General features: G+C 34.2%; 1 protein-coding gene across 5 annotated transcripts in view; it reads left to right on the forward strand.

Moving 5' to 3' along the window:
• The window catches only part of LOC149560340 (BNR/Asp-box repeat family protein), a 29008-nt gene extending 2575 nt beyond the window's left edge, over window positions 1-26433 (forward strand). For all 5 annotated transcript variants that reach the window (XM_089824629.1, XM_089824634.1, XM_089824632.1 and 2 more), the window contains 6 exons: window positions 19739-19866; window positions 24907-25003; window positions 25100-25177; window positions 25310-25535; window positions 25681-25904; window positions 25992-26433. In XM_089824629.1, coding sequence (XP_089680755.1) covers window positions 19739-19866; window positions 24907-25003; window positions 25100-25177; window positions 25310-25535; window positions 25681-25904; window positions 25992-26024 — 786 coding nt within the window. In that variant the 3' untranslated portion in view covers window positions 26025-26433. The remainder of the gene's footprint in view (window positions 1-19738; window positions 19867-24906; window positions 25004-25099; window positions 25178-25309; window positions 25536-25680; window positions 25905-25991) is intronic.
• Window positions 26434-26994: the final 561 nt, after the last annotated feature.

The following is a 26994-nucleotide window of genomic DNA, read 5'->3' on the forward strand; positions in this document are numbered from 1 at the left end:
ATGACTTTCTTGGAGTTCTTGAAGATTCTTCTATTGAGACTTTGTTGTGGTTGCTCCTTGATAACTTGCATACTTGAGAATAATCTGATAAACAAGGGCAATACACACAAAAATGTAATGTGTCCAATCTAGTATTTTTGCAATACTCTATTTTTTTGTGGTTTTCTGCTTTTTAAAATAGATCTCCAAATGGAACAGAAAAGTAAACTTGGACACAATCAACTGAAAATACTGAATCAAATCCTTAGACACACAACATAGTAAGTTTGAACCAAATAAAATTAATTATGCTTTCTGCTACAAACCCTTAAGCACATCTAAAAGGCAGGGCTGAGCCATATTTTAACATGGAAATGATCCAAAAGTCTAATTTTATTGATATGCAACTACTGAAACTGACTTACAGGGCTGAGAACATCATCATAATGTCCAAGCCTAATTTTTACATGCCATCAATAGGTACAGTGCTGACAATAAATGAATTATTTAGTTTTTTCTTAAGTTACTGGGTACACCATTAAGGCTTCCCACACCTGTACTGGGTACATGTACGCTTGGGGGTGTTCCCGCATATGCCCAGGCTTAATGTCCCCTTTTTGAAACAGGATTTAATAATAAATAATACTAATAATATTAAAATATAAAATATAATATTTTAAAATATAATTCAGGTTAATGAATGGTCACAAGGCATGAAATGAAGAGTTGTGACCCCCCAAACATGAGATGTAAAAGGGAAAAGAGTCCCTTATGAGGGGGATATGGAGGAAGGAAGAAAGAATGGAGCATGTGAATCAATAAAGAATTAATGGAAGAAAGAAAAAGGAATGAGAAGAAAATAAGGAAGTGATTCCTCTAAAAGGCAAAAGTTATGCAGGGCTGTGCTCTTTCAAAGGGTGGTAATTGTGAAAGAATGTGACTCTTGCAAAGGGAAGACATGATGGAGAGGTGTGATTTCTCCCTAACATTGGAAGATATAAAGGGGAGAAGGTTTTGTTTGAGGAGAACATCCAGAGGAGATCCATTTGGAAAATAGTCTATTATTCTCAAAAGATAGCAATGGAGGGTGGTGATGGTGATTCTTTCACCAATAAAGCATAAATGATAAACCATTTTAAGCTTTCAAGGGTCACTTATGAATCACACTCACCAATACATCAAATCAGCACACACTCAGTCACCACTCATCACTCTAGCAATTCAGCATTCATTCAATCATCATTCACTAATATATCAAATCAAAAGAAATCATTTAATCCTACATCACTCATTAATTGGGAATCAAGAAAACAAACCAACAATCAATTCTTCCATCAATTCAACTAGTTTAATATAAATCATTCAAAGATCCATCATTGACCATCAAATTTAATTTGTCTATATTAATCAATCGAACATCCACATGACATCAAATAATCAAATTTGAATTGGAGAAAAATTGAATCTACAAATATTATCATCCACCTTAACTATGTTACGAATCTCCAAAGATTGAATTGATCTATATTACAGATCAGAAATATATATTGCAAATTGATCATTGAGGAAATATTACTAAATAATGAACAGATTGAAATCTATTCATATTGCCGATCTTGAATTGGCTTGATTAAAGTTTGTTAATGCCCAATTTAATTGGAAGAGATAACAAACAGTTAGAATGAGGAGACATGTCTATGAATCGACATGTCTCCACTCATGTGGAGGCATGCCTGTTCATAGATGTGCCACTTCAAGTCTATACACATAATCAAACTTGATCGATTTATAGAGCATGATCGAAATCAATTAATGTTCTGCTATAATAAATCGAATATCACTCAAGAAAATTCAGACCTTATAATCGGTATTTCTAAATATTGGTTAAGCATCATCAACAACTTATATCAAGTTCGATACCCTGGTTATAATCTGCAAGAAAAAATCTGTGACAGAATCATATTTTGAAAATCAGAAAGACATAGGTAGATCAAATCTGATATAAATTTAATCAACATTGACATGGTATTAGAGCCTTGCGAAGGAAGATCCGATTAAATTTGAATATCAGATTACACTCTCTTGATATTGCAATCACATATTATTCTTCATAATGTCACACGTGATCAGATTTGAGGATCGCCTTGAAGGTGCAAACAACTTCACATTATGGAAGTTAAGAATAATGATGATACTAAAGGAGAATAAGTTAGATTCATTTGTGAAAGAAAGGAAGAAAGAACTTGAGAATGACCTGGAGAAAACACAATGGATTGAGAACAATGAAAAAACATGAAACTTATAGTAGATGCAGTTAGGGATCATATATTACCTGTATTGGCAAAACAAGAGACTACCTACCTTATGTTCAAATGCCTTGAAAGCACATTTGAAATAAATAACATTGGCAGAACCCTTGCTCTAAAAGAGGAAAATGAATCACATACGCATGAACAAAGGAGAATCCATCAATGCATATATCATGAGAATCACTGAGCTAAGGGATCAATTGTCAACTGTTGGACATGAAATTGATAGCAAATAATTATTACTAATAGCTTTAGGTGGCCTACCAAATTCATGAAAGTCATTTGTTCAAGGAATAAGTGCAAGATTAGAACTCCTAAAATTTGATTGGTTAAGATCTGACTGTCTACAAGAAGACACTAGACAAATGACAAAAGGAAACAAACAAAAACTATAAATGAGGATATTCATGTTTTAGACACTAATTCTCATAAGAAGGTAAAAAGAAGAATTTCAAAAGAAAGAAAAATTTTCATGGAAAGGGTTCACCCAAGAAGAGGAAAGATGTTTCCCAAGTTCAATATTTCAGATGTGATCAATATGGAAACTATGCAGTCAAGTGTCCCGACAAAACAAAGAAACAAGCAGATTTTGCTAAGGTTGGAAAAACAAATATAGAACAAGATTCCGAGATTTTATTTTCCCATTTAGCATTATCAAATCTAGTGTCAAATAAACTTAACACTTGGGTAGATAGTGGCTCATCTAGGCACATCAAAAGATTCAGAGAACACCTAGATACTATGATAGAAGAAATTGACGAAGTAACAATTGGGGATGATTCTGCACATCCAGGAAAAGGGGTTGGAACTTGCACTATCAAATTGAAATTAGGCATCTCTATCCAACTCACTAGCATACTATATGTATCTAGAATAAAGAGAAATTTAGTATCCATATCTTCCCTTAAGACAACAAATATAGGGTTACCTTTATGGACGAGAAAGTTCGGGCATGGCCAAAGAACCCCACCATAAACCATAGGTATAAGGATACCTATACAAACTTTGCACTAAGACAAAACAAGCTCTCATTCATAAGACTTTTGACTCAAATGAGATTTGGCATCAAAGATTAGGACATAATCACTTTTGTGCCCTAACTTCAATGGAAAAATTGGTAAGAGGACTACCCAAACTGATTCAAACTCATACTGGGGCATGCACAGGGTGTGCCTTATGGAAAAACCCAAAGGGAACCTTTTATAATAGTTTTAGTAGAACCAAAAATATATTAGAATTAGTCCACTCTGACTAATGTGGACCCATGTCTATGTTAATGTTCTAGTTTAGTTGGATAAACAAATTTGTGATTACAACTGAAATATAGTATATGACTCTACCTTATGTTTGTATTATATTTATATGGTTTGACATATATATATATATATATATATATATATATATATATATATATATATATATATATATATATATATATATATATATATATATATCTTATCTTTACCATACATTTAATTATTGAATGTCAAATCATTTCACAATATATACAGACAAATAAAATGTAATATGGAAACATTATATTTGTGTGCGTGTGATTGAATGCAAATCACAGAGGGAAAATTAAACCTATTATCCACCGAATGTTTGCCATTAATGAAAGGAGAGAGACACGTCACTGAATAGACGTGCCTCACAAGTAGGAGACATGTCCATTCAGGGACAAATCTCCAAACTGAGTCAACCCCCATATACATAAGCGGTTGACAAGATTCAAATGGAATATGAATAGAACGAAATACCCAAACTCCTCTGATATTGTTTGCCTCTGTCAACAGCCCCTCATTCATTGGTCAATTCACACTACAGTCATCACAGGACTGTCTGTCAAATCGAGTATAAGACAAGAGCTTTCATAGGGTAAAGACTAAATCATATAAATATATACTGATTACAATTGATTCAAAGGTTCAGATATATATAGGACCTCTATATTTTTCAATCTATACTTCTATCAAAAGGATTAAGAACCCTTACATTTATAATTCAGTAAATTTAAAATTTAATTTCAAAATAAATCTGATCTTAAATTTCAACAATCTATACCCTCCATGAGAGGATTTCTATATTATGTATTTTTTGTGAATGACTTCTCTAGCAAGACCTGGATATGTTTCCTTAAGAGTAAAGAATAAGAAGAAATCCTTAAAAGGTTCAAGGAGTTCAAAGTTTTGACAAAAAACTCTTCTAGAATGAAAAATAAAATACCGAGAACAGACAATGGAAAGTTACACCTCAGAAAATTTTAAGGAATTTTGTGATAATATTGGGATTAATGGGGAGTTTACTGTACCCTATAATTCACAATAAAATGAGGTTGGTGAAAGGAAAATAGAACTATTATAGAGGCTGCTAAAGCAATGTTGTATGATCAAAACATTAAAACCTTATTTTGGGAAGAATCATCTAGAACAACTGTTTACATTCAAAATAGATGTCCACATTCAGACATTAATAACAAAACTTCTGAAGAGGCCTTTACTGGTGTAAAACTTGACATAAGTCACTTTAGAATATTTGGTTGCCCTATTTACATCCATGTGCCTAAAGAGAAGTCAAAACTAGAATCTTCCAGAAGGAAAGGAATTTTTGTGGTCTATAGTGAAACATCAAAAGCCTATAGAATATACATACCTAGACAGAGACAAATAGAACCGAGTAAAGATGTCATCTTTGAGGAGGACATTGCCTTCAAGAGGGCAAATAAGTGTAATGAGCTAGAAACTCAGGATTCACCCAAAGATATGGAGGATCTTGTTCCTAAGTTTCAAAGGGAGCATCCAGAAGAAACCACAAATGAAAACCAAAATGCTCCTAAGATTCAAAGGGAGCATTAGGAGGAAAATCAAAATAATAACAACAAAAAAGAAACCACTTTGAACTAGAAAAATGAATGAGGAAGCTGAAAGTTATGCAACACCCAAAGGAACTTTCAAAGAAAGTAAGAGGTCCAATAAATTCTCAAGTTATGATCTGCCTTAATGAGAAAAATCATAAACTCATAACCTACTAGTGTAATAGAAGCTCTCAAGCATCAAGTGTGGGAAGATGCCATAACAGAGGAATATCAATCCATTTTGAAAATGATATATGGGATATAGTACCTAGACCTTAAGAGAAATTTGTTGTCTCTCCAAATGGCTCTTCAAAATCAAACATGCTACAAATGGTAGAATAGAGGAGCACAAAGCACGTTTTGTTGCCAGAGGACTCTCACAAAAGGAAGGTATTGATTATGAAAAGACATATGCTTTTATTACCCAATATACTTCTGTTAGAACAATCATAGCTATTGTAGCAGCTAAAGGCTAGAAGATCCAAATGGATCTAAAAACTACATTCTTGAATAGGACTATTGAAGATGAAGTCTATCTAGAACAACTTGAAGGTTTTTTGATTCATAATGCAGCCTCACATGTATGCAAATTGAAGAAAGACCTATACGGACTTAAACAGTGTGGTATGAAAGGATTGACAACTATCTTATGGGTCTAGGGTTTAAAAAGAATGATGTAGATCCAAATTTGTATTTTAAAGTTATTAAAGGTGATATGCTAATACTAATTTTATATGTTGATGACCCCCTAATTATAGGGGAAGATCACCTTATTGTCCAATGTAAGGAGGACTTGGCCTCAAAATTTGACGTGGAGGATTTGGGCGTTTTACACCACTTCCTTGGATTGGAAGTCTGGCACAAATCTGATGGTATTCTTTAGAATCAAGGAAAATATACCATTGATATTATGAAGAGATTTCGTACATTATATTGGGGATCGATGTCTACACCCATGGAAACCAACTTACACAAGTTTAAGGAAGCAACAACAAAATCTAGATTTGCTTATCCTACTCTTTATAGACAGATAGTTGGATCACTGATGTACTTGGTAAACACTAAACCAGATGTTTATTATGCAATGAACGCCTTTAGCCAGTTTATATGCAAACCATGAGATATACACCTTGTTGCTGCAAAACATATTTTGAGGTACCTTAAAGGTACAATTGGATATGGTCTTAAATATGGAAATGTTGACCTAGATCTACATGGATACTTTGGTTCAGATTGGGTTGGAAGTGTAATTGATCGGAAAAGCACATCAGGATGTTGCTTCAGTTTGGGATCAGCTGTGATTTCTTGGATAAGCAAGAAGTAGTCTTCAGTGGCACAAATTTCAATAGAAGCCCAATGCATTGCAGTCTCTATGGGAGTAGAGAAGCAATACGGCATCGGAAGTTGATTATGGAACTATTTGGTGAACCCTCAAAACCTACTACTATCTATTGCAATAATCAAATTGAATTAAGCTCTCAGCGAATCTACTATTCCACAATCGATCAAAGCATATTGAGATTCCTTATCACTATGTAACAGATATGGTAGAAAGGAAAGTGATCTGGTTGGAAAATATTAGTACAAGTGATCAAACAATAGACATTCTCACCAAGCCTCTCTCAAGAGTTAAAGTTGAACACTTCAAGAAGAAACTTGGTATGGTTGAAATGTAAGTTATTAAGTCTCAAGTTGTTTATTTGTACTACTATATATATATATATATATATATATATATATAAAGATGTTTTATGTGTAAACCCTTTTGTCATATGTGTGATTCTATGGCTTTATGGGCCTTCCTGGGTACATTATTGAAAGGTGACAATCTTTCAGATAATGAACACTTGTATCTAACATTGTAAGATGACGACTTTACAATGATTAGTTCACTATCATGATGAATATCATGTTACTTGATATTCATGGACATGTCATGATAGTTACTATCTCTTGGACATTTCGATGGATATCATGCTACTTGACATAAGTTGAAGGTCATTATGTTTCTTATGAGATAATCATGGTGGAAAAGTGCTTCTATGGTTATGCCATGATTTTTTATGGTAGACATCATGAGACTTGATGTCAGTGCACATACCATAACCTGGATATCTATAAGAAGAATTTCATGTGACTTGATATTCTTGAGCATATTATATCCTCGGATATCACGAGTTAGGTGATACCTCCTTTCACAATAGATGAACCTATTGTGAGATATATATACATATATATACTTAGGTTCTTTATCTTCCCTCGCTAAGAGGGAATGTTGATTCAATAGCATCATTCAGATGATAATATAATAACATGCGGACGTACACATCAATATATTCTGTTTATATCAACACTCTCATATACACATCAGAAATTCAAAATCATTATATTATTGTCCACCTTAGCTATGTTATGAATCTCCAAGTATTGAATCGATGTATATTACAGATCAAAAGTTATATTGCAAATTAATCATTGAGGAAATATTACTAAATTATGAACAGATACAAATCTGTTCATATCGCCGATCTTGAATTGGCATGATTAAAGTTTGTTAATGCCTAATTTAATCGGCATAGATAACAAACGGTTAGAGTGAATAGACGTGTCTCCACTCATGTGGAGGCATGTTTCTTCATAGTCATACCACTTCAAGTTTATACTTATAATCAAACTTATTGATTTATTCAATTAATTTTCTGCTCATATAAATTGAATATTACTCAGGAAAATTCAGACCTTATAATCAGTACATCTAAATATTGGTTAAGCATCATCAGCAACTTATATCAAGTTCGATGCCCTGGTTATAATCTGCGAGAAAAGATCTGTGACTGTTAGAATCATATTTTGACAATCAGGAAGACATAGAGAGATCAAATCTGATATGAATTTAATCAACATTTACAGTACCCTTGGGCTTGGTTGAGGAAGATAGTCTATTGGCATCTTATCAAGAAACATTGTATAAATAATTTAATCACCTGATTTCCATCAGCAATCATTTATTGGAGTAAATGTGAAAGGTTTGATAGGAAGTTGCAGCAGTATTGGTCTTCCATCATCAAGCTTGCTGGCCCAAGATGGATGAACTGAGGTGTTGTAAGGTTTTCATACCATCAGCTCATGACAAATGGGGACCCCCTCTTTTCACTCACAGCTGTTAGGTTTTGGCAGTTGTGTTGACAGCCCAAAGCTTTAAAAGATTGAGGGGTGATGGAGAAATCAGGTTGTCAAGTTGTGATTTTAAAGTGGGGATATTAAAATTAAAGCTCTTTGAGTTCAAGTTATAGAGGGTCAAGTAAAAAAAAACCTAAGTTTATTTAAACTTTGGCTAGGCAAATAGTCCATGGTACATTATAAAGGCATATTTTATGCATATGGGCCTTAAAATCTTTATAAAAATTGATTTTCCATACTCAAATTGTCAAAATCCTAAGAAAATCAAATTTTCTTTATAAAAATACACAAAACTTGGACTTAGTATGAATTTCCCCACTTAAATTGATAAAAAATCGGACTTGCTATGAACTTCCCTACTTTAATTGATCAAAATCTGAACTTACTATGAATTTCCTCACTTAAATTGATCAAAACCCAGAAATGGCATGAAATTGCCCACTTTAAATGGTCTTTGCTTGAAAAAAAAAATCAAGTATTGAGAGTTCATCTAGGCATAGGCCAATTTTTCTTGCCTGAAATTTAGAGATATAACTATAAGGTGTGAATGAAGAGTCCAAATGCAAGGCAATTTTCTCCATTGGGTTTATTACTCAGCCCAATTTTGAAGCCAAAAGTAAGGATTGTCCAATGAATGTCTGGATTTATCCAAAGACAAGTTAATTTTCCCCTTTGAGATAGCTGAGAATGATGAAACTTTTTCTAAGCATGGGAACTAGCTATCCTTATATGGATTGAAGTCCCCCACTAATGAAAAGAAAGGACAAAGTGCTTCTAAGTGTGGAATGTAAGTCTTTGTCTTTGTATGAATCAATTTTGCTACTAGGAAGGAGAAAAGAGCTGTGGATTTCCCCTTTGGATGTATGCATGCCTTATTGTGAATAGTAAAAAGGACTCAGTCAAATTTTGTAAGTCCCCACTCAGGTCGATTTTCCCCTTTATTGTTTTACAAGCTTCTAAAAGGTAAAATGTTTTATCCCACATTGCTTGTGTGGGTGAAAAGAAAAGTCAAAAATCACTTTAAAAGAGGAAGCTACAGCTGCAAGAAAACAGGAGGGAAAAAGCAAAGAGGTTTATTATATAACTATTGAGAGCATTGGATGTGCAAATTTGATTTTTAAGACTAGGATCTGAAATTTTCCCAGATTGGGCAATTTTTTTGGAATCCATTCAATTTCTTCTAATCACAGACAACTCCAAATCTGATAATGGATGATTGCAAGGATAAGATGCATGTTTTTTTATCAATTTTAGCCATTAAGAAGGCTAAAGATGGGAATTTTAAGACTAAATCTGAAAACAATATCATGAAATCGATTTTTCTTAGAAATTTCAGGGCTTTCAATCCTCAATACTAATCTGTATGTATGGAAGACGTTAAGGAGCTGTTCTATAGTCATTGAAGGGTCTCAGAATCTTGAGTCTGCAACAAAAGTCTAAAAACATCAGCAGCAGGGGCTATTTATAAGAAAATTCCCATAAATTTCCAACTTGACCAATCATTAGGTGTGGTATTTCTGAGTCATTAGAAGGTTCCTTTGTGCTTAAATTAGTGAGTTTGCAGCTCAAATTCATCTGAAAAGTGGGTAGTTGTAGGTATGTCTTAGACATTTTAAGTTGGCATTGATGGTAAATTATGTTTATGGTGCACAATTGAGTCATGATTTTCAACTCACAGTTCACATATAAATCCGTGGACGTAGTGTGTGGTGAGCTTAGTGAGTTGTTAGAACCAATCCTTGAGTAATTTTCAGACTTACCAAGTGTGTCCTCTAAAAATCAGAATGCAGTGGAAGTCTGATTTTTTTATTTTGTAGCTAAGTGTTTATCATTTTTATAGTCTTAGGATTCTAATATGAGTGAAATCTTAGCTACAACTCTCAAGGGATAGAATTTGTAAGTTATGGCATGGAATTCATTGATTTATAAGTCAGCAATTTATTATTATTTTTAAGCCACTTAAAAGTTAAAACCATATTGATTTCGAGCTTTATAATAGGAATCATGTCCGAATCAAAGGCAAGGATAGTTGCAAGGAAGTAAATAAAGGAAGGTAGAGGACAAGTTCAAGCTCAAGGCTAAGGATAGCAGTGAAAGAAGTATAACCTACAAGGAAGACATCACTTCAAGATAGTGCACTTCAAAGTTGGGACAAAGGAAATAAAATATAAGGATCATGCTGAAGGAATTATCCCAAGACCAAACCTTCATCAAGCAGGAATATTGGACAAGTCTGGGTTTAAAGGAGTCCATGGACAAGTTTAAGGATTCAATTTATGGACATTCATTGTCCCTATGCAAGCCAACTTTTACTTAAATAAATGGTTGAAGTATAAGGACTATCTTACAAGGAGACCAACTTGTCCCTATTCGCATCAATTTTTTCGTAAGGATCAAACAAGTACACCAAGGAATGTTAGAGGATGATTCTAACACCAATGTTAGCATAGAAGCATGGACAAGGACCTAAGGAAAAGTTTGAGGTTGAGAGCAAGAAAGAATTCAAGGACAAGATTCCCATCAAGGGAGTTATCTTGATGATGATTGAGACATTCAAGGAAGTGGATTGACGAAGATTTGATAAGCCAAGGAAAATGTTTATGTGTTCAAGGGATTGCCCCAAGGATCAAATCCTAAGATGAAAAAGACAAAGAAGAATTCCAAACAATGAAGGTGGAAATATGAAGTGTTCAAGTATTGCAAAGTGAGTACATTTAAGGGAAAGAATTCCAAGAATGACGAAGAATTCCTAAGGATAAGGAAGTGGAATTAAGATAAAGATTGCAAGAGAAAATAGGCATACATGATCATAATGATGAGTTATATAATGACTAGGAAACTTCCTTACTTCCTATTGGTCTTGAAGCCTTTGAATTTTCTTATTGGCAAATTTTGTGATGCTTCATTTTATTGGCTATTTTTGTTTGCCTTAAATAGTGTTTTTAATTGATCAATCTAGGCCATTGATTTCAAATCAATCTTGGTCATTCATTGTAATTGGGGCTCCTATATAAACTCTACTCATCTCATTTGTAAAATAAGATTGGTTGAAATTGTTTTTATGATATTGCCAAATTATTCTTAATTCATTGTTGGTCTTCATGGTGAATTGTGTGTATCATTTTGGAGTATGCACGATTTCTTGATTTCCTCACTTAGATTAAGATTTTATTTCATGTTTTTTAGAAGTAGGGTTTAGTTGAATGGAAGTGATTTTGGATGTATCTTTGGTAAACACTAAACTCACTTAGACCAAACCACTAGCTGCTCACTGAGTGTAAGTATGCTTTATGTGGTTGAATGGCATAATTAAAAAAAAAAACTTTATCTTCAATTATTGCTTGCACATTTATATGCATCAATGGATGGTGTTAATGGACTGATGATAGTTTGAACATTTTATATCTACTTTAAGATATTGCACTAGCTTGATTGGTGTCAATGGTTAAACTAAGCCTAGTTTCACAATTTCTTCCATTTGAGGAGTAGATAGTCCTGTAAACCCTTCATCCCATAGCAATTTGTTGTTGGATGAGGTTGACGTAGTCAATACCCGTTGGATGAATAATGTAAGTCCCTTTGTGATAACCAACATATCACATCCTAAAAATTGAGTAAAAGTCCACAATAGAGAAGGATCATTGGGGTTGTCTCATTTGATCATACAATCTAGATAAGTTGTTCAGCATATGAGCGTCCTTATTCAACAAAGGATTTGAATATTTAGTGTTTCACTTGGAAACATTGTATGTTTGAATCTACATGTTGTAGTGAAACAAAACTCACATCAACATGAAGGTCTTGCAATACTTGTAGGCGTTAGGTTTAATGACCCAAAGGTTAAGTTTGTGCCTTTAGGCTTGGTTAAGAAAGATAGTCTCCTGACACCGTATCAAGCTTTTCCATTAGATTCCTAATACATGAAGCACATATGAATGATTTTAGGATACTTGAATTTTAATATAAATTATTTCTATACACGTTTCTTGCTATCAATGTTTTCATGCTAGTCAATATCGTTTATAAAACATAAATTAGGATTTTCTCTAAACGAGCATTACAAATGTGTAATTTTATTATATAATTCTATTTGTAGATGAATCGCATTTGTTGAAATTGTTATTTTGGGACAAAATCAGGTATATTTCGAAAGGAGACATTACACCTGGGTACATACCCAAGTGCTTTGATACACCCAAGTTATGTATTTGGGCATACCTAGGTATACCTAGGCATACCCAAGTTACCCAAAGGTGTTGAGCACCAAAACACAACAAAAAACGACATTTTTTTACCTTTTTTTCACATCTAGAAATCACCTAAAACCATCATTTCACCCAATATGAAAGATCATTTTGTTCTCTTCACTCTCTCTTTTCTCATTTCTGCACCCCTCTATCATCGGGTTTTTCTCACATTTGACACCTTCTGCAGTTTATCATCGCTTCCCCTGAACCCATCAGCCCCCACTAGTTATTGGGTTCACTTGTCATATAAAAAATTTGATAGGAATGAGTGGGTATAGGAGTGGAGACCAAAATCAAGAACTTAGACACCAGAATCAAGAACTTAGACAACTAAAGTTATCACTATCAAATACCAATTGATAAAGATAAATTTTAAATATTTAACTGTCAGTTGGTATTAATATTTATTTTTATCACTACGATTTTGACACTTGGCATTGATCAATGATGAAGTATCATACTATCAAATGTATTTAGTATTACAATTCTTTATGTTTCTAAATAATTTTTGAATATATATATCATGCTATCCAAGGTATTTGCTTCACAATTCTGTATATTTCCTTAAATGTTTTGTTCACACACACACGTAGTCAAACATACTGTACCCAAGGGAAAAATTTGCTGTATCGGCATACCTGCAATTGTAACCATACCCATATCAGCATCTTAGGATCTTTCTATGCCAACTAACATACAAATCACTTGAAAGGCTGATTAGATATGAGCCTTAAATGATTGATAAACAGCAACCAGGAGGTGCTTGGCCTGCTGCAACAGTGGTGCAACTGCAATAATGACTGATACTGTTGGAAATGTGATGCAGTACCATTACCATTACTGCTGAGTGCTCCAAAAACCTTTAATGTTGATATTGTACGAACCTCCAAATGCTTGGTCTACTGTAAGGAATGGTTATACAGCTTCCTTTTGGGCTGGCATACCTCATAATTGGCCTTCAATTCCTCCAAAATGATTTCCAACCTTCAGAAAATATTTAAATTTTTTTTTTTTGATTGGTAGAAAATATTTAAAAATTTATTAAACATAATTTTTGAATTTTCCCAAGGTAGGGGACCTTCAGAAATGATGCAGAAATCCTTCAATGACCCCATACCAGCAATATGCTTTTTGTTTTCAAATCTCCAAAAATTACCTATAATTGTTTGCTTGCAGATCCATTCACTAATGTTTTAGTAAAAATTGCTGAAAAAGATCAACATGCAAACTATAGGTGGAATTTGCCCATGCCAAAAATGAAGGTTTTCATTGATACCTCTTAAAATCAATGGTTGAGAGGGTTTTCACCCTCTTGGATTGCAAAAATGAGCAAGGGTTTTCACCCTTCGATGCAAAAACTCAAAAGTAAGTGCCAAATGAGGCTAGGCACCTGCATTTTATTCTTTATCAATTTTGGCCCTTGATTAAATTTCCCTCCAATTAGTACCTAAAATAATTTTTGTTTTATTTTATCTTTAGTATTTCAAAATACCTTTTATTTTAATATTTGTATTTAAATCACCTTTTCTAATAATATTTTTTACATTGCTCCATATTTATAAACTAATGGCTCCATTTTAAAATAATATTAAAACATTTTGCCCTTGCTTTGCCCTTTAGCCTATGAGAAATGGTAATAGGTTAGAGGTCTTCTTTGTGGCACTATTTGATTGCAGCTCCTTGGTAAATTGAATGCAATCAACCACACTATTAAGATGAGCATGGAAAAGCTCAAGTTGTTCACGATGATGGAGCCAACATATATCAGTGCCGTCTACATAGTGTTTGCACCAATGAGGCTTGAGGGGGAAAGAATTTAGGGATAACTCCTCAAGATATTCCATGTAGAGGTTGGTTGTAACAGTGGATTAATGAGAGCCCACGGCTATTCCATCAGTTTCCTTATAAATTACATTTTGGATATCAAATAATGTGGAACAAAGGCAAAGTTCAATAAGTAATGCAATGTCATTATTGGTTTTGTGTTTGATTAACACAATTGAGTCAGCTATACAAACTCTAGTGAATAACGTCACAACATCAAAGTTGACTAAGATTTCTTTGTCTTCCTCTTTTTTATTCTGACTTCCCAATAAATGGCAAGATTAACTTGGCTAGAAAATAAGCTAACTTATATGTGTGGGAATTGTAGGTATCTACAATAGGTTTCAGAGGTATATCCGATTTATGAATTTTAGGGGCTCCATAAATGCGAGGTGTTATCTCTTTATGTGGGAGGAGTTGCTTCTTGATCAAGTCATCAAAAAGAGACTAGGAGATAGCTAACATAACCTTATGAACAATTTTAGAAATAGGCTTGCTAGGAAGAATCTTGTAACTACTATTAGATTGATGGTCTAACATTTGGTTACATAGGCATGCTTATTGAGAATGGACACAACATTCCCTTTATCTGCTTTTTTAATGACAATATCATCATTGCACACTAGCTTTTTAAAAGCAAAAAGCTGCTCCCTGGGAACATTATGCTTTGGAGGTTTTTCATGTCTCAAGGCCACCACACAATACTTCCTAATTTCATCAGCAACATTGTTGGAAGAGCCTGGATTGCTTTTCTATTTCAACGAGGAAATCTAACTTTAGTAGAGAGGAAGGAGTAAATGCAAACCTTAGACCATGTCTTAGAAAATTTAGGGCCAAATGATTGATTGGTACACTGGAAAGATCTCTAGATTACCAATCAGAAATGAAGGTAGAAGGCGAGAGATTAGAGTTGAGAGAGAGGGGACTTATGCAGAATCGAAGCTTGGGTTGAAGGGTTAAAAGAGGTTGGCTGAGTGCAAAGAGGTTTGGGAAGAGGAACCAAGGATAAAGGAGGAGAGGAGCGTACATGATGTCCAGAAAGAGGCTTGAGTATAGTGGAAGACACAATAGTGGGCTAGTTACAACGTGAAACTGACAAATAATAAAAATAATCTACAGAGGTAGTGTGACTGGAAGTGGGGAAGACTTTTTCTGTATTTATAATGTTGGATTGGATTCATCAATACATAGTTTGGTATTTTATCCTCCTTTTTAAGATTGTTTGGAGCAACTCAGCATAGTGGTGTATGCACTTATTTGCTGCAGCATATATTTACACATACACACACAGACACACACACACATATAAAATATAATCTTGGATTGGGTTCATCAATAAATAGTTTTCTATTTTCTTTTCTTTTTAAAGATTGTTTGGAGCAGACTCATTGTAGTGGTGTATGGACTTAATTTGCTGCAGCATATTTTTACATATATATATATATATATATATATATATATATATAGATATATATATATATATATATATATATATATATATATATATATATATATATATATATATATATAGATATATATATATATATATATATTTTTTTAAAAACCTTGTATGGACAAACCAAAACAAACCTGAACTGAACCCAAAAAAATTTTGGACGCATCTTGAACCCGCATCCATACCAGAATCCAAATTGGCAACTTAGAGGATTGTGAATGTGTAACCATATTGAACTTTTGAAGCCACATGAATGTTGTTTTTGGCCTTGCAATATACTGAAGTGTCTTTCCTTGTAGGCTGAGATGACTCCTTGATCCAATATGGATGAAACAGATGTCTTAAAGAAGTCATATTGACCAGAAATATGTGAAGAATGGCATTCTTAAAATACTTTCCTCTCAAGTCTTTGGACCATATTTCTTTGCGGGTGTAGCAAAGTCCATTTGAACACAATCAGCAAGGCCCATGACTAGCTTTTGATGGACCAGCATTTAAAATCAAAGAAGCTTTGAAAGTTTCATTGCCCTTAAACCCATCCTTTGCTTTCCTGGTAAGTGTGGCAGCTGCACCTTATGTTGATAGATCCCGACCACTTTGGAATAGGTCTCCATTTGTTTTATGGACTTCTTCAACCAATCTATAAATAGAGCAACCAGTTGTTAAGGAGAGATCTTTTCAACATTATTCTTGTTTAATGGATGGTATGTTAGAGTAATAAGCCGTTATACCTCGTTAATTTAAATTCCTGGTTTGCAAGTCTCGGGTCTGGACCTTAAAATTCTGAAAGAATGTGATTACAAACCCTTCTCAAGTGGTTTAACTCCTGGAAACCACATTCAAAGTTATTTGCGGTTCCTTCACACTCAATCATTTGCTACTAATCTAATGCTCGATCCTCAAAGGTATAGCGTGGCAAACTGATTTTTAAAAAAATCTCCTCCCATAGGGTAAAGTTAGAAGAAGAAATTTAGCTTTCCAGTCCAATGCCCAGGCTTAGTACTCCATTGATGCCATCAAATATGAGAATGAGGGTATTGCTCTTCAATGTTTGATTTATGTGATTCTCTCTTGATCTCTTTTCATGTACCTATTAGGTTCCCCTTTCCAATTTCTTGCAAAAGTATCCCTCATTGATCAAGGATTTAACTTTTTTTCTCTATTTCTCTCTAATTCTGAGATAGATGAAACTCTTCTTCATCCTTATCCATCCAGGGTTGTGATGCTATTATCCATCTGGTTCATGATCTCCTTTAATTTACCCATTGAATTGTCGATGGTTTCTTTCATAGAGTGCTGATTCCAATCTCTAGTTTTACTCTTCTTGTATGATTGATATTAGAACCATTAATACTGCCACTATGCCAAGAACCAATCTTTCCTAGAAAGTGCCAACCCCATTGTCTACTTTTACTCTTCTGGTATGATTAATATTGGAACCATATAAGTACTGCCACCGTGTCAAGAATCAAATGTGACATGTATGAAAATACAAAAAACGACAGCAGCAACATTTTACAGGAAACAGAGATATTTATCTTTTTCAAACACTTCTGAAACTGAATTAAAACATTTTGACATGATAGACAAACACTAATTATGGCAGATTCAACTTTAGACTATCAGCTAACATTAAAAGTTTTAAACAAGCATGCAAACCCGTAAAGTTTTCTCAAAAAGGCTTGATCCAAAAACATTATGGCTGCTGCATTTGTCTACAAACAGTTCTCTATGTACTTGCACTACTCTTTCCAGTCAAAAGAAGAAAAAAAGCTCTCATGATGTCTTAGGGCATTTAAGAGTCTCAGACTTATTTTGCTATGGTGGAGTCAGTTTCTCTTGCAACTAACAAATCATAATGGGTGAAGAGCTGATGTTATGTGAACCATAATTATTGGTTGATATGAACTGAGCAATAGTAATTGGCTTCATAACTGCTCTGTCACTGACGAATTAATGATTTATCCCTGCAAAACTGGTTAATAACTGTTGTCAGCAAAGCTGATGTGTGACTAATATTTATTTATACTTAGATAATGTTATAACCATAATTGCTGCTGCCCAACTGACTTATTCCTGCATATCAAATTTACTTTTTGGCTACTGATTATTCCTGGAGACTATATAGAGATATAATCCTTCCGAACAAGGCTTATGGGCAGTGCATCATAACATTTTATTACACTTTCATGCAATTTGGGGCTTAGATACATACCAAAACATCAATTTCTGGTTTCAAACTTGATAAAAGTTTTTCTCAGCAATTTTCCAAAATGGGAGCCTGAGGAATATCATATTCACAATATATTAATGAGAAAACGGGACCCGATTTTCCCATTCTAATGATACTATCTAGAGCAATATATGTTGCATGGACACAGTAGGAAACAGTAGGAAATAGGTTCTAATTTCTTGTTAAGAAAATTTATATATTACCGTGGTCCGTAGTTTGTATAACTCTTGACAAACCACGTGATTCCATAAAATTAGAGCCATATTTTATGGGTTATACACTTGATTAGATCAGTTTAAAATTAGGGAGGAAAGAGCAAAGCTCACTAGGAAAATATTCCCCATCACACGCTTTCCTAACATATTGTTATGAAATCAGTTGAACGCACAGAATTATCAAATTTTTATCAAATTCTGTTGATCCTTTTGTCGGTAGAAACTATTATGGGCTAGAACTCATTCAAATAAACCATTCATACATCAGATAAATGGTGCAAAATATTTTTATTTTGAAATTGTTTTTAATGTGTCCTTGGCTTTGTTGAATTTTTTTTAGCTTTATATGAAATTTAGTATATTAAATGATTATTCAATATTAAATACGGATGCAATATTTGTATGGAGACTTTTTCTGTTTGTCTTAATGTATTTTGCAGGATATATTACACGTCATCTGCAAGATCATTCTGGGACCCGCACATCTATATTAAACATCTCTTTGGCGGTTATTGAAATGTATTATCAAAAGATTTTATTCACCTGCGGTTACAGTATGGACGTCAATCGTCTTATTTATTTTATTAAGTTTCAAGATGACTAAGAGTCGACGATGACAGTTCATATGAAAACGTCTACCGACGGCAACACATAATAAAGTTCTATTGCACCCAGCAGCTATCTCTTTGGTTTGAAGATTTAACGGCAGAATTTGATTGATGTTCGATTTCTTGATCAGTTTCATTTAAGACATCTGGACTTCTTCATTTCTTCTTAAGCTGAGTCATATATATACGTTTTTGCTCTTCCTGGCAGCAGCATCGATATTCATATAATTTGTATCGTATTCTTGCATCAGTTTCACAAAAGATTTCTGAGCTTATTGTTTCATGTGAACAGAGTCTTATATATATGCAATATACTCTTTCTGGCACTGTAGTTGATTTTTCTTATTTGCAATCATAGCTTATTCTTGAGAAGACGATAAGCAATTCATATATTTTGATTATAGCTCTGATGTTATTGATATGAGTTATTTGTAATCAGACAGCAGGTCTGAACTTTGTAATAATCACTTTTATTCAATAAAGGAACTACTTTGAAGGCTGGGTTGTTTCCCTCTGTTAAGAGGGTTTTTTCCCAGAGTATATGCTTATGGTTTTCATATATGTTTTCTAGTCTATTTTCAACAGGCTTTACACTTTTGTTGCAAAAATAATGATGAGAATGTGCTTCAATTCTTGAACGTGCATGGAAAACTAGCAAATCTTGCACTGAAGAATGTCTCTACTGTAAACTATCGTGCATTCAGTTTCCTTCTGCCACCATGATCATTTGTTTATTGTTGCAACTTTTATGCATGCCATTTCAGCTGTATTCTTTCCCGTGGTACTGTACAAGAAAATTCAAACATATAAGATCAGTGTTTATTCCTTAACAGGATGGTAAATGGCATGCTCCAGAGGTGGGAGATGAAGAACTTGACGTTCCAATGTGGAATCCAGTTCTTTATAAACTTACTAGTGGCGAATTACTTCTATTCTATAAGATTGGTCAAGAGGTACAGAAGTAAGTTGAAGTTCCCATATTTATTGTTTGCGCTTTCTGGCTATTGCTTAGCGGGTTTCTCTAGATTTTATAAATTATAGTATTTAGATGAATCTTGGATTTCCGAATTTATTAGATTGATCTAAAAGGCATTCATACTTTTTTTGTTACCCAATTGGAGGAGGAAAGAAGTGCCGCAAACTATGAACTTTTAGCTCATTCCTGCCAATTGCAAAGAACGAAACAAATCTTTTGGAGAAAATATAACTAAATTACAAGATTTTTTTCCAAAAGGGGGCAAAACTTTGGATTAGAAAAAAAACAAGATTACGAAAAAAAACGTTTTGTTATTTTTAAAGTTTAAATGCATTTGAACATTATAAAGCTGTACGGAGCAAATGAATTTGAAAGCTTAGCCATGAATTAGGCTTCTTTATTGTTTTTCATTGATTTTTATTGCACTTATTACATTGCATTGCACAATTGTATATAGATGAATAATAATTAGAAGCTAATAATTTTCAAAATTTCAATACCAATTTACTTTGTACAACGTCATTCTTCATTAGATCTTGAAAAAAATAGCCTTCCATGTGGTGGTCCCCAAAACCGCAGACTGGAATCCTACGAGCCTTGCCTGCTCGATGCTGGGATATCCAACTGGTTAAGGCCAACTTGACGGGATTGATCAATGTGATCTAAATCCCCTACGCTTCCAGCTCTGCAAAACCGAGGCGGGTATACCTAATCTTGGACGAAACACACATATCGAAGACACTTAAAACAGATCAATTAGAATGTGAACACAATAAATGTTTTCCAAATGGCAAGAAATATAGGAAAATTTCAAACTTGCGATTTATGAATTGAGAACAAGAATAAATGATGGAAGTAATGTTTAAAAATAAAGTATAAATGTAGATTAATGCAACAGACGAATATTTTTATTCCTCAAAGGCAAGAAGTAAGACATTTGCCAGCATATGGATTATAAATTAAGAGCAAAAGACCAGTGCTTAATTAGATGGGCAATAGAGTCAAAATTATAAGCTAAGACGTACAACTTTATAAAGTTTAATATATCTAACTATAAACAAATTTAATGATTCAGACGCGACGGATCAATTATATTAATGCAATTCAAATTAGTCTAAAATGCACTTTTACTCCTGTTGGAGACAAATTAGACTTAAATACGGAAACAATAAAGTATTTCACAATATTTAAGTTTATCAAATTTAAAATGCGATAATGATCCAATCCACTTATCTGAATATTAAAATATTTATAAAAATAAATGAAAGATCTTTATAAAAGACACAACTTAATAATAATAAGTTAAACTCTAATGCAAATAGAAATAAATGCGCTTACAAATTATGCCGGAAAAATTTATAAGTAGAGACACTCCTTAAGGATGATCTATCCACAACAAATTTATCCAGACCGAATGAAATTTACTCAAAAATCCACCATCCACATGCTTAGTTCAACAAGTCACTCTTCTGCCGATGACAAAATATAATATCGTAAGACAAGCTAAGAAAAAGTTCAAGTATGGAAAGACGAATGTTCTGTCTCCCTTTGATTTTCTCATTACATATTTATAAAAGACCTAAAGACATTGGTTACTCTTCTAACAATCACACCCCTTCATAACAATTAATTGAATATTTAACCCTGAGATAATCCTGATTTAATATGGCTAAGAGTTATATTGTTTTGCGTATTATGTTTTCTCTCTTCCTTTTTTTTATAAAGGTCAACTGGGCTCAAATATTTCCTTCCCTGCATACATGTCAATGCTTCTGGCATATCCAGACTTTGTCAAATGAATTCCACTCACATTCCATCAAACCATGATTCCAGATTGGAAGTGCTTAATCGCTGAGGCATAGGAATGGCTCAATTTAAGGATTACCGCCTGCGACTTGTTCTTTGTTACTCCCACGCGATGCCAAAGGACGCTATCAGATTGAATGCACGTTTCATACATGAGCTTTGTTCCAAATCGCGTAGGTCTTTTGATTTCCCATGCACGTTCACCGTTTATATCCTCCAAGTAACATAACATTTGGCCCAGGCATTTCGTGACTCCAAACTAGAAGGATTTTTTGTCGGTTTAAATCATCTGCAGATGGTATTTTGTCATTATCTCTGCACTCCAGTGATACAAAAGGAAATCTGAGTTTGTGCTGAGTCGTGATATGACTTCATTTGCAGATAGCCTCCAATCCTCTTCGATGCGAAAGAATGGAAGATTCCCTCACGTTCTTGGCAACTTCATTAAAAAAAATTGCAAATAGCAGGAGCGCAAATCCCAGGCATAACTGACGCTGTGTGATGGTGCTGTTTTTTCACACAAATTCCTTACTGAAAACAGTCAAAGGATCTCATTCCATCCTCGGGTTTCAACCACGTTCAGTGTGGTGATGCCTCTTATTTCCAGCCTGAACCTTCAGACGTGCTTCAGGACACTCCTGGAACGGGGTCTTTTGTTCTCTCCAAATCTAAAATAGAACATTGCTGGATGGAGACAAGGAAACAGTAATCCTGTGACTGAATCATTTCATAAGCAATTCTATATATTTGACAGAATGCCATGGGCTGAGCTGCTTATTATGATCATCAAACAAATATCTTCAATCCTATGCCAAATCCGTCCAACACTCAAACCATTACATCGTCCTTATTGCCATTAACGATTTGCTGCTGGATAATAAAATTGTTACTGAGGTGCTTTGTATAAGGGAAAATATCCAAGTGTGACATAGCTTTGGTCAAGACTAACTTCTTGACTTGACATCAACTCCTTTTTGTATACACATGCAACTTGGCTTCGCTTTTGATTAAATGACTTTATCCATGCTTCAACCCTTTGCTTTGAATGTGGGAATCTTATGAATGTGAGCTCTGCCCTTACATTCTGGAAATGATCTCCGTATTTTAACGCATCTTGTAAAATGCATATACAGGGGTTGCATCTGTTTCTGATTTGCAAATAATGCTTCCAACATGGAAAAGTGGGAAGCCAAATAAAATCATGCATGACTTCACATAATTAATTCATCCTTCCAAGCACACGACAAACAAAAGCTCCACACTTTTTATTTGTTTGTCACGAGGGAAACCAACTTGCTGATCAATACCACAAACAGTCAATGCCAACTGCGAATACACCTCAAGAAGATGCCAAAAATTTTAGAGTTCCATCACCATGGACAAGGGTGAGATGCTTCTGAGAATAATTTTCATTCTGTTTTTGAGAGTATTCGAAATCAATCTTGAATTTCAAATATAAATAAATTGAAGCTTGACTTTTATTCATTTGTACATTTTTCTTCTGATTACTTATTCATTGTGTGAATTTTGTTCTCACCTGATGTTTTTGCAATGTAAATAGCAAATGGTTTTTATAAGTGACCTTATTTTCCATTAAAAATTCTTGTGACAAAAATATTTTACTTGACACCTTTAATATTATTTTCTTCCTGCAATGACTAGTTCAGGTTTACAAAGGCTGCCTTTCCTCGCCATTGAATTTTTTTTTTGGGGATAAATACATCTGTATTTTGAGTCGTGAAGCTCAGGCCAGTCCGTTAAAAACCAGCAAAAGAATATTAGCTCTCCTGTCTTGTCCAAAATGTCCTTTCCAAATATCCCCAAAAATTAAAAAAATCCTTTTGAAATGTCGCCTGGAAAACATTAAACGACATAATATTTTCACGTATAGTAAAATTTGCACAGGTAGGTTAATATCCATAGTGTTTTTAATCCGATTTTTTTCACAATTGAAATGTGATTACACAGAAAAATCTAGGCAAGTTTTACAAGACAAAATTTAAGATCCATTGCGATTAGCAACCAATCGCAACTTTTTGCCTTTTTGGCTTCTACGACTGGAAGAAATCTTCTGTACAATTACTTCTAGGCAGCACCATATGGATGATTCTTCTTTCCACCAAGAAAATGCCGGATTCATAACATGCACATCTGTACTGTCAGAGTAGGGATTGTGTATGACAAAGAAACAAATCCAAATTTGAATCATAAAGCTTTAAGTGAAACTCTGCAACAAAATGTGGTAGCATAGCAGTTTATTCTTTACTGCACTTAGGAAGCTGTGTAAAATGCCAACAAGCTGAATATGTCCAGAGTAACATAGGCACTGGGGGATGTGGGACAGTAAATAAAGGCCTTCAATTTAAGTTGTTGGGGGATGAAGTGGGGCGCAGGGATGCTATAAGATACTATACATATAGTGCTTGAAATGCTAGTTATGAAATGATGTATAATAGTATGAGAACTAATAAATTATAATACCAAATATTTGAATATAGAAATTGCAACATGAATATCAAATTATATCATGAAGATGATTACAATGAGCAGCATGATGCCAAATCAAGTATCACAAATATGCCAATGTAGCGTAACAATGAACTTTACTGTAGCCAGTAAGCCCCCTTTATATCACAAGTGCTGCAACTTTTGCTTGCAGAAACCCTTGACAGCGACATGGTGACACAAAGGTGGTGGTGGGGGGACTTGGGAATGCCAAGTCCCTGACCTAGGTGCATGGGGGTTTTCAGGGGGTGGGGGACAAGGACAAGTCCCTGTGTTACACTGAAAATGTCCCTGTTAACTATGTTCATTCTACTCAAAGTGGTCATCAAAACAAGAGTACTACTAATACATTGGTATGCTGTGGAAGATTGACTTTGCAACTGGAGGGATGAATCTTGTGGGAAGCACCATACAAATAAAACAAGGGCTACCACCCATTGAATCGCATTTTATAGTGTTTTGCATGGATGCCTTTTTCCTCTTTTCTTTTGAACTTTTAACCTCATCCTTTCAAGAGCGCATCTAAATCCTTCCCATGATTGTTCTTCCAACCTTTCATTGCTTCATATGGTATCATGACCTATTCATGATGTTATTGAGAAAACCTCAAGAACTAATCATTAAATTGAAAAATGTGGAGTGTGTGTTGCATTTTTACTAAAATTCAAGAGCACAAACTAGAATATGATACTTCTCGTCAACAAATAATTTCAGGTGGAGTGGATGTATGAAAAGATCAGGTGACAAAGGTATGTCTTGGTCAGAAAGGGAACAGCTCCCTCCTGGAATTTTAGGACCTTCTAAGAATAAGGTAATCAAACCATAAATGATTAAAAAAGTTAGTTTTGCATATTTAGACGTCTATCACTCGGGGTCACTCATATCTTTGTTAACTGCATCTTTTCAGCCTCTACTCTTGGACGATGGGAGCTTATTGTGTGGCTCCTCTGTTGAAAGTTGGAATGCTTGGGGTGCTTGGATGGAGGTTAATTTCATCACCTCTCTCTTGCAGATATAATTTCATATATCTCAGTAGCAGTTAATATTAGAAAAGAATTTGTTTGTACAAACAGATTCTATGCAGAAATGTTGACAGAAATTTTCTTCTCTGATGAAGATTACATGTGATTCGGGTTACTCATGGAGGAAATATGGGCCTATATACATTCCTGGATCCCCTATGAGTGTAATACAACCAGTACCCTATCTGACTGCAAATAAGACAATACGTATGTTGCTACGTTCACCAGAGCAGATAGGCAAGATTTGCATGGCAGAATCATCAGATGGAGGCTTCAGCTGGAGTTATGCTAAACCAACAGAACTTTTAAATCCAAATTCTGGTAGCTATTCCAATAGCTAAATTGTTTGCATTCAAAGCAAATTTATATCCCATGTAACTGAGCTTTAAAATAAATGATGAAAAGCATCCGGGGCTTTCTGGTTTTTAAATGCCTCAAAATATGCAATGGACTTATTTTAAAACAGGTATAGATGGTGTAAAACTGCGTAATGGAAGATTGCTACTTCTCTACAATACGGTATCACGTGGAGTGCTCAAAGTGGCTGTATCAGATGATGATGGAGATTCATGGAAGGATGTTCTTACACTGGAGGATCAAGAAGGAATGGAGTTCTCATATCCAGCTGTGGTTCAAACTATGGATGATCTTGTTCATGCAACTTACACCTATAACCGAACACAAATCAAGGTAGGTATTCTCAGACAGACAACTAGTTCACTACTTTGTCGATTGAACTGTAATTTGAAAGCTAACATGCATGTTTTCTTTTGACAGCATATAGTACTTCAAACAACTGCACTCTGCTGATCTAAAAAGTTTCATGGCTCATCTTCAGTGATCCTACACAATAACCAGAGCTATTGTGGAAATTATTTGTATTCATTTCTCCCATTAATCATGTGTAGATTTTTCTCAAATTTGATTACATACTCATCCGAGTTGTAGAGAACTGTAAATTTTTTTCCCTAAAGACTTGCTTATGGAATATATCATATCAAGTCAAGGTGATATGGAAGTCGAGTAACCTGTGCTGGGCCACTTAAAGTTCAGGGAGAAATTGTACGTGTGCTTTCTTGTGGTGCAGCAATCAGTTGTACTCAACTCTGACTGTGATCAGAGGTAGGAAAAACATTTCAAACATAAATTTTAACAATCATGAGCCTGCATAATACAAAAATAATAATAATATGAAAAACATAGGGCTATTTCCAAGAAAGACAGACTAAATGTATTCAAATGATTTCTCTATCTTGCCTCGAAATAGTTGTCCAATCAAAGGTCGTTTGCAGTCTAACCTGAATTATATATTCTTATTTTCTTTGTTCTCAATATCCTATAATAAATTTTAGGATTGCTTCACTGAGATTGGCTTTTCAAATGTTAGCCAAAGATTTATTTGACCTGTATTTTTTGAAGGTATATCTATCAAATTTTTTCCATTCCCAAATGATATGTGTATTCAGCGATAAGTGCAGCCAAAACCTGCTGGCAAGAGGGCATCGAAACAATCAAGGACTAAATGAAAATATGTCATCATTTAAAGCGTATGCAAATGACATCAAAACTGCTAGCCTCCTTTTTTAAAGAAAATATCAAAGTATTTCTGAAGAAAATTTATAGGTGTTTAAATAATGGATTGCCATCGGATTTTACAGCCGTCAATCGTAGTCAACCTCATCTTTTCTCTACGCAGAGATGTATTTCTACTCACGGCGTGTCCAAGTACTGGTTCATCATCTAAATCAGCAGGGTACCAATACAAAAAGATTCTAGTCAA

The sequence above is a fragment of the Cupressus sempervirens genome, chromosome 4 (assembly GCF_028749045.1).
Source record: "Cupressus sempervirens isolate cs-2001-9-10 chromosome 4, ASM2874904v1, whole genome shotgun sequence".
In the NCBI taxonomy this organism is placed as follows: domain Eukaryota; kingdom Viridiplantae; phylum Streptophyta; class Pinopsida; order Cupressales; family Cupressaceae; genus Cupressus; species Cupressus sempervirens.